Source organism: Ceratocystis lukuohia (assembly GCF_044167205.1).
Source record: "Ceratocystis lukuohia strain C4212 chromosome Unknown Supercontig7_pilon, whole genome shotgun sequence".
Lineage (NCBI taxonomy): Eukaryota > Fungi > Ascomycota > Sordariomycetes > Microascales > Ceratocystidaceae > Ceratocystis > Ceratocystis lukuohia.
This window is the reverse complement of record NW_027263526.1, coordinates 400,358-411,911: the sequence shown is the minus strand read 5'-3', so window position 1 is coordinate 411,911 and position 11,554 is coordinate 400,358. Positions and strand designations below refer to the sequence as shown.

The following is an 11,554-nucleotide window of genomic DNA, read 5'->3' as shown; positions in this document are numbered from 1 at the left end:
GACCTTTCTCTCCCTTGACCCTTTCCTCATTAGGCTACCTCGCTGTGCTTTGTCTGTTCAATTCAGTGGCAAAATAACAATAACGTTGGTCAAGTAATTCCCGCAGGTCTGTTGATCTTGCCCGGTCGTTTGCATGTCTTTGACCGTCTGTTTGTCTGTCTGTATATGTGTATCTGTCTGTCTGTCCTGCCGCCATGAGGCGGTCTTTCAATCCAGACCCGCGTCCCCATTCCTTGATGCGCCATAGCTGCCGCTCAAATCCGAGTTGGTTCGATTCAGCGTCGCAAGGAGATAAAAAGGCAGGCTGTGCTGTCTTATTTCTCGAGAAGCGAGTCGCCCTTGCGCTTGGCGCGGAAGTCCAGAAGGCCCTAGTCCGGTTAGCTTTCCTCCATCGACCAGAGAGAAGCATGCCATGAGCTTGCTGCTATGGCCTTCAGCCGCTACTCACATCCATCTTGTAAGCCATCATGCCGACTATCGAGGGAACCACAAAAATGTAGATGAACGAAATGCGGGCAGTCCTCGGCGTCCAGCGGAAGTACTGGTAGCGCTTGGTTTGCATATCTGTCGTTCTAGTTAGTGACTTTAGCTCCTGTTTGGGAGATTCCAGGGCTGTCCTACCATTGAGTTTGGCAAACGCCGGGTCCAGAGGGGCTGCTCCAGGCTGTTAGCATGTGGTCTCTTTTATCTGTCCAGTGTGTATGTGGGCCATGTGGTGTTTCATACGGTGACCATGGCCTGCCATTGTGCCGGTTTTGTGAGTGTTGTCCTGCGAGGAAAGTAAGAGAAAACTACTATCAATCGAGCGGACCGCAAGTACGAGGGCCGTTGAGCTGCTGGGATGTTTTCGGTGATGGGCGTCAGCTTAAGAGTGGCTGTTTCGTGATCGCTTCATCCCGCAGCAGCAGCTCAGAAGCTAGAAAAAAACTGGGGTAGCCTTGTTGCAGCCTGATATCTAAGGCAGCAGAAATTGCTGGGTTCTAGACTAACCCATAGTTCGTGCAAAACCCTAACGACGCTCGCAGATCAAACAGGAAGCTCTATTCCTTTTCAAGAGTCAAATTAGAAGACATGAAATAAAAGGAAAAGAAAACCCCAATGCATTCTTAGATTGATAAGGTAAGTCTGTCGTCGTTCTTAGCTGTCGCAGTTCAAGTGCAAGCTGATTGGATGTCTGCTTCTACCTCTACCTGTTGCGAGCCCTGTGCCTACAACGTCATCGCTCCATCACCATCACCATCACCATCACCCACCCATCGCCAAAGCCTTCTCGCTCTAGTTCTTGCATCCATTCCCCTAGAAGGCTGCCACTATGTCTGTTGGCCGCTTCATTGGCCTCAACGCTATCTTTCTCGCCGTATTTGCCTTCATCCTCTTCTACTCTATTATCCAGCTCCAGCCTACTAGTCCCTCCTTTAGACATCGCTCTCTGTACCTGCGTGATGATGGCTCCTTTGACATACTCATCTTTTCGGACCTCCACTTTGGCGAGGAAGAACACGGTTGGGGGATTGCCCAGGACCGCAAAAGCCTGGCCATTATGAATGGTATTCTGGATGCGGAAGATCCCGATTTCGTCGTCATCAACGGCGACCTGATTACGGGCGAGAACACATTCCGTGAGAATGCCTCGTCCTATGTCGACCAGGTAGTAGCTCCGCTGGTGTCGCGTGATATTCCTTGGGCATCGACCTACGGCAACCACGATTCCAGCTACAATCTCTCGCGAGAAGCCCTGTATGAGTCCGAGTCTCGCTATCCTCTATCGCACACCCAGTACAGCGACAAAGCTCTTGGCGGAGTCACCAATTATCACATCGAGGTTCTGGACCGAAGCGGTCGCGCCGCCCTGATTCTGTGGTTCTTAGACAGCCAAGGGGGCAGTTTGTTCCAGACAAAGGGCAACCAGACGCAAACCGAAATCCCCGGCGTGGTGAGCAACGCTACAGTTGACTGGCTCACCGAGACACACCAGCAGCTGATCGACCGTCATGGCCGTGTTCTGCCCAGCCTGCTGTTTGTGCACATCCCGCCACGTCTGTTTGCCGAGACGCAGACCTCCGAGTCGTTTGCGCCGGCGAGATTCCCGGGCCTGAACAAGGACTACCCGCTATCAACACAGCATGGCTTGGGGCTGACGGACTCTAGACTTGTGGATGCGCTCTTGAGCCTGGAAGGCTTGCACAGCATCCACTCAGGTCATGACCACGGGGCCTCGTGGTGTGCGTCTCGACAGCGGCCAGCCCCCAAGATAGACCAAAGGGACCACAGTAGCGACGCCCCCATATTCTTGTGCTTTGCTCGCCACACTGGCCAGGGCGGCTATGGGGACTGGACGCGCGGGGCTAGGATGCTCCGTGTAACTGTTCCTGAGATGGCAGATGGCAGTGGAGACGGTGGCCACGTCAAGGGCAAAGTTGAAGTGGAAAGCTGGGTGCGCCTGCAGAGCATGCAAGCGATTAGCCGTGTGTCTCTGAACGAAACATATGGGCAGGATGAGTACCCGTTAGAGGATGTTGAGTAGTAGTTGTGGCAGGCAATACTGTATCCTAGGGGGCTGGGCTAAGATGAGCAGGGGCAGGAGATATGGGGGGGGCCATGCCTTGGCTGGATGCGCGAACAGGGGCAATATAGGGCAGGGCGCCTAGCTCTGGGTCTAACGGGTCTGGCTGTGGTGTGGTGGGGCGCCTGTGGTGCGCTGCATTTAGTGCCCTGGCCTGCTGGACGGTCGCTCTGCCCATTTACTAAGGGGGCCTTTTCGCTTCTATCCTTTCTTTTCTTCCGTTGGCTTTTACCTCTTTTTCTTTTTTTTTTTTGTTTTTTTTTTACTCTTTTTACTTGCTTTTCGTTCTTTTTCTCTTCTTGTCGTTATACTTTATGTCCTTCCATTCGTTTTCATTGTTTTTCTATCTTTTTTTCTTTATTCGCTACCCGGCCTTTGTAGGCTCTACGGGCGCTTATCCCCCCCCTTTCCGGCGTTTTGATTCCTCCTTTCTTTTTTTTTCTTTTTTCCTTTCCTCTTCTCTTCTCGCCCCCTTGCTGCTGCTCTTCACTTCCTCCTCGTTGATCTTCTTGTCTACTTCCCCCCCCCCCCCCAGATCTGTCTAGCCTCTATCCTCTAGCCTCTAGCCTCTACTATCCTATATCCTCTGGCTCTGCTCTTCTAGCCCTGTCTAGCCCTCAAATCCGCCCCGTCCTAATACTTGTGGTCTGGGGCTCGCCCTGCTCACTTGCTCACTGGTTCTTCTTCCTACCTCGTCCTAGACCCTTATTTTCTTCGTCGGTCTTTCTCCACCACTACCTCCAATAGCGCAACCATCTACATGCCGCCCAACCAATTCGTTGTTCTAAGACAGGCAAAGCCCAATTTCCCCTGACTTGGGCTTCAAGTTCAGAAGGTGCTGTGCTACGCCCATCTTTCTTCTTCCTTCTGCTTCACCTGAAAAAAAAAAAGAGGCATGGATCCTCCTCCGCAATACTCGCCCGCGACCACGGGCCCTTCTGTTCCGGGCTTGCAGCCAACGGCTTTCTCAAGCGCGACAAATATCGACAGCGCGACAAACGACACCCCTTCTTCCACCTTACAGGCCGCAAATGTCCGGACCACGTCCGCAGCACCGCAAGCCTCCCCAAGTGATGCGACGCTAGCAGCCGATCCTCAATCTGCACAGCCCGCATTAGTACCACTACCGGCGTCTCACACTCCTCCAATAACAGCTTCTCGAGAACAATCTAACCAATCTAACCAATCTGCAGCCGCGCAGGCACCAGTATCTCAGCGGCCGGCCCAACAGAGCGCTGCTGTCCAAGCTTCTCCCGCCACGACAAGTGGTTCTAACGCCAACAAGACAGTCGATGTTTCAAAGGGCCTTGCGTATCGGCGTGCAAAGCCGGCACTCCTAGCTATCCTGCTCGTCAGTACAACGTCGCTATCCTGGGTACTCCTTTTTGCAGCCGACCGAAGATCCCGCAACTCTATGGATGCGACCATATCTAGGGCCAGAGAAGACCAGGTGCACAAACTGATCCGGGCCGCCTGGATTTTGCACACTGTCGGGGCGTTGATAGCCTTGTCCGCTGTGACCACGATACTGAGTATCGGTGCTGTCATACTCACGACCAGACGTAGAGAAGACCAGCGACTCAACATTCGCCAGGTCTTTGCCTTGGCTGATGCACGGTGGGCCTCAGAGAAGCTGCGCACCGGCGAGGCCGGGCTGTTTGCCACGTTGGCATGTACGCTGACCTTTTTGAGTAAGCTACGCCTCTATTTTCTTTGGTGAGCACTTGTTTTTTGAACCCGCTAACACCGCTCCGCACGCAGGCATCCTCACCCCTTTTCTCCAGTCGGTTCTCGTCCATAACGAGATGCGGGGTGTTCTGTTTTGCCCGCATGGCGGTCCCTGGACCCCGGAATGTGACAGAACATCAGACAAATACCAGGCTCCGTCGTTGATAGCCTCGACAACACCAACTGCGTATCTCTCTGGTTACAGCAACACAATAGGCGAAACCACCGATATACTGCAGGACCCTTGGACAAGCTCGCTGCTGCACGGGTCACCGTTCGATCCAGTGGCCCAAAACGCGACAGACGCCAAGTCATGGGTGTCCACTGTGCCCAAAAGGCTAGTTACAGGCCCTATCCGCCAGGCCACAATCCAGACTTACAACAGAGCCAGTTGTAGCGCTGTGGACCTAGACGAGTGGCCACAGGACTGCTCCTCGTATAGCTCTTCAGATGTGCCGTCATCTGAAGGATTCTTTGTTAAGTTTAGCGTTAGTGGCACCACGGCCCAGGTCTGTGCCCCTGCGTCTCAGAGCCCTAGCTGGCTAAGCCAGGGAACGCTGCGGTATACCGAGATCGAGAATTTCTATGTGTCGCTTAACGTGGATGCCAGCCAGTCACGCGCAAGCTTTCCAGACATCCCCGGCTTCATCTTATCCAACTTTAGCCTTAATTGCACAGGCACGTCGAAGTCGGGCTTCTACGAGATGCCAAACGATGGGGACGGGTTTTCCGACCGGCCTGTCTTCGAAGCTCCCGAAGACATCCCCCCTCAGGTCTTTGTACCCATCAGCCCGCTTTGGGAGGACCCTGTGGACATTGGGCCGTACTCGCCGTTTCGTCTCGCTGTCGCTTCTCTCTTTGGCATCCAGTCTTACCTGCAAAACATACTGACCACGTCCTTTGACTCGAGTTCAACGGGTATCGAGCCATCCACAAAATGCGCCCATTCTCCCATGAGCGGCGCACTTGGCGAGGGAGCTTTTTCCAAGCGTACGGATAACAGCAAGGCTGCCTTCCTCTTCCGGCAAGCTTGTGTCCGAAATCTCAATTATGTCGACGATGAGACCTCGCGCTGGAACACTATCCGCCTGTTCTTTGGGGCCTTTTCAGATCCTCACAATGGTGCTGCGGCTGTAAAGTCGGCCATGGACTCATCTTTTATTGCCATCCACACAGGCGCCAAGCCCTCTGACGCCCTGGCAAACCAGGTTCCTGTGATTGGTGGCAGCGGCCACATGATGCTGGCCCCGGAATTCAGCAATGCGGCCGAGATCATCATGTGGGCCTTGGTCAGCCTGCAAATACTCTTCCTGATTTTGGCCCTTGCCTGGGCTGTACACCAGCAGACATGGACTGCCACTTTGGATGCATTTGCCATTGCCCGGCTGGCTTCGGATCTTGCAAATCAGGGCTACTACATGCCGCCGCTTGGCTTCCTCGTGCCCGAAGACATCTCTAGACTTCAAGAAATTTCCGGCATGGTTGGCGTTGCTGAACGCGATCTGGAGACTGATAGTCCTAGTCTTAACTCGCCATCTGCCATGCACAACTGGGGGAATGCTGACGAAGTCGAGCTGCAGCAAACGCAATACCACAACCAGGCCGTAGCTATACCTCCCGTTATCCCCCATGACCCAGTCTCTGTGCCATCTTCGGCATCTCAGGCAACTCCTCGTATAGCAATCAATGATGCTGTGCAGACACTACCAACAGCTCAACAACATCCCATGCCGGTGAATATTGCCGAGCCTGCGCCCATGGCTATGCCTATGCACACAATACCATGGACTCCTGAGGCTGAGGCTGAAGCAGCACTAGTTGTAGATGGCCCTCCTATGGGGCCAAACAACAGCGAGATTCCACAGGAACTCACGATGCCTACAGTCAATGCCACGTCTCAGTCCCAGGATACGGGCTTACTGCCGCCATCTTACGATGCTTTAATGTCACATAATTCTAGTGGCCAGCAGTCTGGATCTGGTCCGCATCCACGGTCTCATCTGTCGCCCCTAGCGTCTTCTCGGTCTGCCAACCGCCCAACTCCTCTTATTCAGGGCTTTCAGGGGATATCACCTTCTCCCCCGTTAACAACCCCCAGCTCGCACCTATCAAACATAGCCCCTCACTTAACCTCGACTGATGATCGTTCTCGAATCCATAATCATCGGCCTCGCCCGCCATTCCACCTTAGCGTTGGTGCACCTGGCTTTGTCCCGAGATCTAACCCATCTCCTACAACTAGCCGGGGCAGTCGCAGGCCCTTGCGATCTTCTCAGTCGAACACCACTAACTTCCAGGCGCCCTTGTCACCTATGCAGTCGGGTTCCACATCTTCGCGGCCAAACTCAAACACCAACTCAAACGGGCACTCGCAGTATACTCATGCCCCTCTAAATGTGCAGCTTCCGGGCTCGTCAGCGCGCTTGTTGCCATCTGGGACAAGCCACAATGCTGCTGTGGTGTCGGAATCCGAAGGGAGTTCTCCAGTTGCGACTTAGGTCATTACTTGACAGCGCTTCGTCTCTCCAGCCGCCTTCCCTTCCAATTTATGTTACTACTATTTCCCCCATGGACATATATACTTGCATTAGCCATCTTTCACGGTCGCGTAGCTGGCCTCACATTTTACCCTCTCCAGATTTGTTTTTCTTTCTTTATACGTCTTCGTCCTTCTGTTGCTCTCCTTTCTTTGCTGCCTTTGGATACCCATTTAGATTTGCTTATCAAATTCATTGATCACAGAATACATCCTTCACCTACTTACCAGCCACAGTGCAATCAATAACACCCATGTCTTGTGCATCTGGTCTTTGCTCTTCTTTTCTCTTTTCTAGTCTTGTCCTTTTTTGCTTTTGTTTTTTGTCACAGTCGTGCAAGCTAAAGGCTATGTGAGTGTACAAGGCTGATAACGCATAACTACTAACAAGACTAGGATTTGTGGCTTGGGTACATTGTTTTCCACCAGTTCGCTGCTCATAGTTAATCCATTTGAGGTCACGAAATCTAGCGCTACTTCCTTTGGCTGGAGTCTTCCGCATCAGTTGCTAGCTTGGAATCAGATGTCTTTGCCTCGCCGTCACCGTCGGTATTGTGGTCTTCCTGTGCATCCTGGTCTCCCCCTGCACGAGTATTTCCTTTCTTTATGGATATCAAGCAGCCCTGTTCTCGCAGACAGTGTGTCAGTGGCGTGCTTGCCCGCATACCGGGAAAGTCTTTAGCGTTGTACACCGTGAACGGCGTGCTCATTGCATGGCCCCGAATTGGGAAGGATCGCTGGTACTGGCTGTTCTTAGGGTCGATAATGACCATGGCAAACCGCAGCCGGAACGACCCGGGCGTGCGGCAAGATAAATCCGGGAAACAGAAGAAGCACCCCTCCTCCCCGTTTTCGTCCTTGCCCACGAACGGCGATGACACTAGCGTGCCCATCAATCGCCGCTGAGACCGGTACTCGGCCGGCATTGCTGAGCAGTCGGTGTCGCCCGCCTCGTTCCACACCGAGCAATGCACTACAACGGCGCGGCCCTGGATCCTCTGTGCCAGCTCACCCGGCTTCAGCGGTGGCGTGGTCGTCATGGTCATCTGGACAATGGGCGGGGGGTCAATGGTGCGTCGGTCGCGCTCGCCAAAACCGCAGGACCGCGCTGCGATGGGCTGCTGTCGCAGGAAGATGCGGTACTCGACATTGGAGTCGTCGTGGGTTGGTGGGGGCTCCATGGCAGTGCGCCGCTTGCTAGGCCGGCCTCTTGCAGCGGCTGGGGCGCTCTTCTGCGTACGCTTGGTCGCCTTGGCTGCTACCAGGGCGCCCGGGGCGCTGTCTGGGCTCAAGATGTCGGATATCTTGATGCCTTCCTGCTTTAGCCGCTCCGTTGACGACGTGGACGACGATGGCGTTGATATTGACGCAGTTGCGGGCGCGGATGCAGATGTGGAGGTGGAGGTAGATGTGGCTGTGGGCTTTGTGTTATACGTATCACAGGCCGGCCCAAACGGCAGAAGCCTAGGCGAACAGGGTCCGTCAGGAAGAGGCTTGTAGGACTGGGCCGGCGTATACGGCTCCGGCCGCTTCCTCACTGGGGAACTGAGGACTGTGGGGGACCGTACTGGGCCGGAGGAGTGGATACTAGACAACCGGATGCCGGCGGGGTGGGCGTGGGCTATTCTAGGACTGGGGCTGAGGTTGGGGTTTGCTAACCCTTGTCTTGGCGGCAATTGCTGTGGCTGTGGCTGTGGCTGCGATGGATACCCTTGGCCTGACGCGGCCTGTGTTGCGTGTGAATGTGGTAGATGTGACGGATACGTAGGACTAGATGCAACAGAAGATGGCTGCAACGTAGAGTATCTATTTATAGAGGGCCAGCCCGGGTGCGGTGGCGGCGGCAGTGGTGGAGCCGTGGAATGCGGCTCCAGACGCTGCCCGGGATATTGCTGTTTCGGCGGCTGCCTTTGTTGAAGGTCAGATCTGGAAGCCGCCTGTGATGCCGGCGTGTGACGAGCTGCCTTGTCAAGATGGTCGAAATGGGGCGAGAATACAGGAGTTGGGGTCTGTGTAGGATACTGTGCATTTACTGGCTGTTGCTGAGACTCTGGGTGAGAGCGGGCATCAGGTAGAGGCAGGGGCGCCTGGTTATATATTGAAGACGAGTGTTGTTGCTGGTGCATGTAGGAAGAGGGATAGGTGTGGAAGGCGCCATTATCGGCTCCACTTCTGACGCCGTGGTGAGCGTGACCCGGCTGCAAGTGTGGTTCGTATCGGGCCATTGGATTAACGGCGGAATTAGCGTAAGGATGTGATGAGTAGGGATGCGCAGCAGTAGTAGCAGCAGCAGCAGCAGCAGCAGAAAGAGGAGGAAGAGAAAGAGAAGAGACAGGATGAGACACCTGATTGGGATCTGTTGCTGGAACAAATGAGACAATCCGGGAAGGGGAATCAGGTGAGGAAGTAAGGGCCGGTCTTATAGGCGCTTGGCTGCCAGCGAAGCCAGTCAAGTCCCGGGCTGAATCAGAGCGAAAGTTCATGGTGGCAGGAGATGGGGAAGGTAAAGAACGAGGAAGAAGGACTAGACGCTTAGCAGTAGGGAGGCCTAGGCCTGGTGGTGGGAAAACTGAGACGGGGCTTGACGAAGTAGGCTAGAAATGCAAAAAAAAAAAAAAAAAAAGGACCAACAAAATATGAGCAAAGCGTTGGGCCAGAAATAAAGAACGAAGGAAAAAGTACGTCTCTCGCCTTGAGTTCAGGTAGATGTGATGTGATGTGATGTAAATACATGCATGAAAGAGCATCAATGAATTCCGCCAAGAGGGACTCAGACAACAGAAACTGCTTTAGTGTGTGTATAGCTGATAGCTGTAGCTGTTTAGGACCAGAGATTGGAGAGAGATTAATAACAAGAGATTAGAAAGAAACAACAAACAGGAACCAAGCATGGGGCGACGAGTGGCAAAGAAAAGAAGGAAAACAGAAGAAAGAAAAAAAAGACGTCGAGATCACGGCATTTATCGGCGAGCCAAACACACAGGGTTGGTTGGCCTGGGGCTTGATCCAGGATTTTAATGCACAACAAAAGCCGCACAACAACCCAGCCGCAATCTAGAAACAGGCCTGGCCTGACGGTCCAGTCAAGCCAAGCTAAGCTGCTGGTTAACCGGGAAAGCGGAAAGTTTTGTCTGGCAGGTGGAACTGGCGGCTGTAGGAAGAGAAAGTAGGCAACAGAGGGCTGGAAGTTTTTTTTTTTTTTCATGGGGGGGGGGCTCTTTTTTGGGCTTTTTTTATTTGTTCCCTTGAGCCTGGGGAGAAGAAAGCAAGAGAGAGAGAGAGCGAGCGAGAGAGCGAGAGAGAGAAGGAGACAGCGAGGAAGAGCAAGGAAAAGTGAGGAAGAAAAAAGGCGTGGAAAAAAAAAAAAAAAAAAAAAGACCTAAGAAGAGGAGGGGGTGAAGGTCTAAAAAGACAAGGGGACGTGAAAGCCAAGAAGATAACTGGGTTGACTTGGCTTTTGGCTTAATGCTCAAATGCTCAAATAAAAAAAAAGACAAGAGAAAGGTGCTAAAAGAGCCGTTTTGCTGAGACAGACACAGAGAGATAACAGGGAGGGGAGAGAGGGTGAAGGAGGGTGAGGGTGAGTATCTATCAGCCAATCATTTATACAGGTACAAAGTCCAAAGAGTGGGTGGAAGAAGAAAGCCTGTGATCTCATACTAGGGCTGAACAATAAGGTAGTCAGCTCGGCCAGCTGGCCAGCACTGACTGGCGAAAGAGGACTCGATGGCTTTGTTTCAATCCCAATTTTTTTTAACTTGGCATCTCGATCTGATGTGTTGAAACACAGGTAGCGGCTAGTTGCTTTTTAATTCTCCTCTCACCCAATGTTGCTTCCTGTCCCCATGGGTAATAACAATAATAATACCAAGCCCAAGTGCCCAGCCCTCCCTTGTTGGGCTTTCATCCGTTTCCTTCTGCCAAGTTGGCCAAAATGTCTGTGCAGAAAGGCAGAGCCAGAAAAAAAAGAGGGAAAAAAAAAAGAAAGATAAATAGCACCGTTTACGTTACGTACACCTGACTTTGCAGCAGCAAGGTGAGTGGGAGCGACTTGTCGATCAGCAGAGCGTCAGAACCCTCCCACCCTTCCCGCTCTCCTCCATCCATCCAACCCCAATCAACGAGACGTCATACAAGCTGCTGATATATTATACAGGCGCATATACGCATACACAGACACTGCGGTAAAGCGCTCTTCCTGGCAAGCTTGGTTTGCTAGTCTGTAGTTGTAGTACAAGCGGTAACACAAGCACCAGAACTTACACAGGGACCAGGGCAGTTGCCTTGAGCGAAATCGAACGAAAAAAAAAAAAGCTAAGACGTAGTTGCTGCAAAATAATGTGGAGAGGAAACAAACGGCAATAACCATAACAAGCATCGTGAAGTGACAACAACTTCAGTTATGCTTACAGCCAGCCACCGACGGCCGGGTCAGACATGTAAGCCACAGTTCTATTCGTTTCCCACGCACCACGCACCGTCCAACTATTCAACCAACCAAACGGCCAGCCAGCCAACCAGCGAACCAGCACCAATCACCCGTCCATCCATCCATCCATCCATCCCACCCCATCTGTTCCCCTTCCCCTCCTACATCCTACATTGCTCTTATCTTACCGCTTCTACCGGTGCTGCCCAAACCCTTTTTTTTTCTCCTTCTCTGCCTCTCCCGCCAGCTCACTTTTTCCTCTCTCCTCTCTCCTCTTCCTCCTCCTCTTTCCCCTCCT

At 52.9% G+C, this 11,554-nt stretch overlaps 4 protein-coding genes across 4 annotated transcripts; 2 read left to right on the top strand and 2 right to left on the bottom strand.

The window, feature by feature from the left end:
• Positions 1-314: 314 nt before the first annotated feature.
• Positions 315-735, bottom strand: HOO65_070060 (uncharacterized protein; the record flags this gene model as incomplete). Its single annotated transcript, XM_071005202.1, has 4 exons — positions 315-368; positions 449-564; positions 622-664; positions 727-735. The coding sequence occupies 4 exons, from the start codon at positions 733-735 to the stop codon at positions 315-317; spliced, it is 222 nt and encodes a 73-aa protein (XP_070856778.1).
• Positions 736-1,312: 577 nt separating this feature from the next.
• On the top strand, positions 1,313-2,524 carry HOO65_070059 (putative inactive purple acid phosphatase 16; the record flags this gene model as incomplete). The annotated part of the gene is made up of 1 exon (XM_071001237.1): positions 1,313-2,524. One exon carries the CDS (start codon positions 1,313-1,315, stop codon positions 2,522-2,524), a length of 1,212 nt encoding a protein of 403 aa, XP_070856777.1.
• A 934-nt stretch (positions 2,525-3,458) lies between these two features.
• HOO65_070058 (uncharacterized protein) lies at positions 3,459-6,789 on the top strand (the record flags this gene model as incomplete). Its single annotated transcript, XM_071004855.1, has 2 exons — positions 3,459-4,236; positions 4,325-6,789. 2 exons carry the CDS (start codon positions 3,459-3,461, stop codon positions 6,787-6,789), a joined length of 3,243 nt encoding a protein of 1,080 aa, XP_070856776.1.
• Positions 6,790-7,300: 511 nt separating this feature from the next.
• On the bottom strand, positions 7,301-9,310 carry HOO65_070057 (nuclear divisionprotein rft1; the record flags this gene model as incomplete). Its single annotated transcript, XM_071001236.1, has 1 exon — positions 7,301-9,310. One exon carries the CDS (start codon positions 9,308-9,310, stop codon positions 7,301-7,303), a length of 2,010 nt encoding a protein of 669 aa, XP_070856775.1.
• Positions 9,311-11,554: the final 2,244 nt, after the last annotated feature.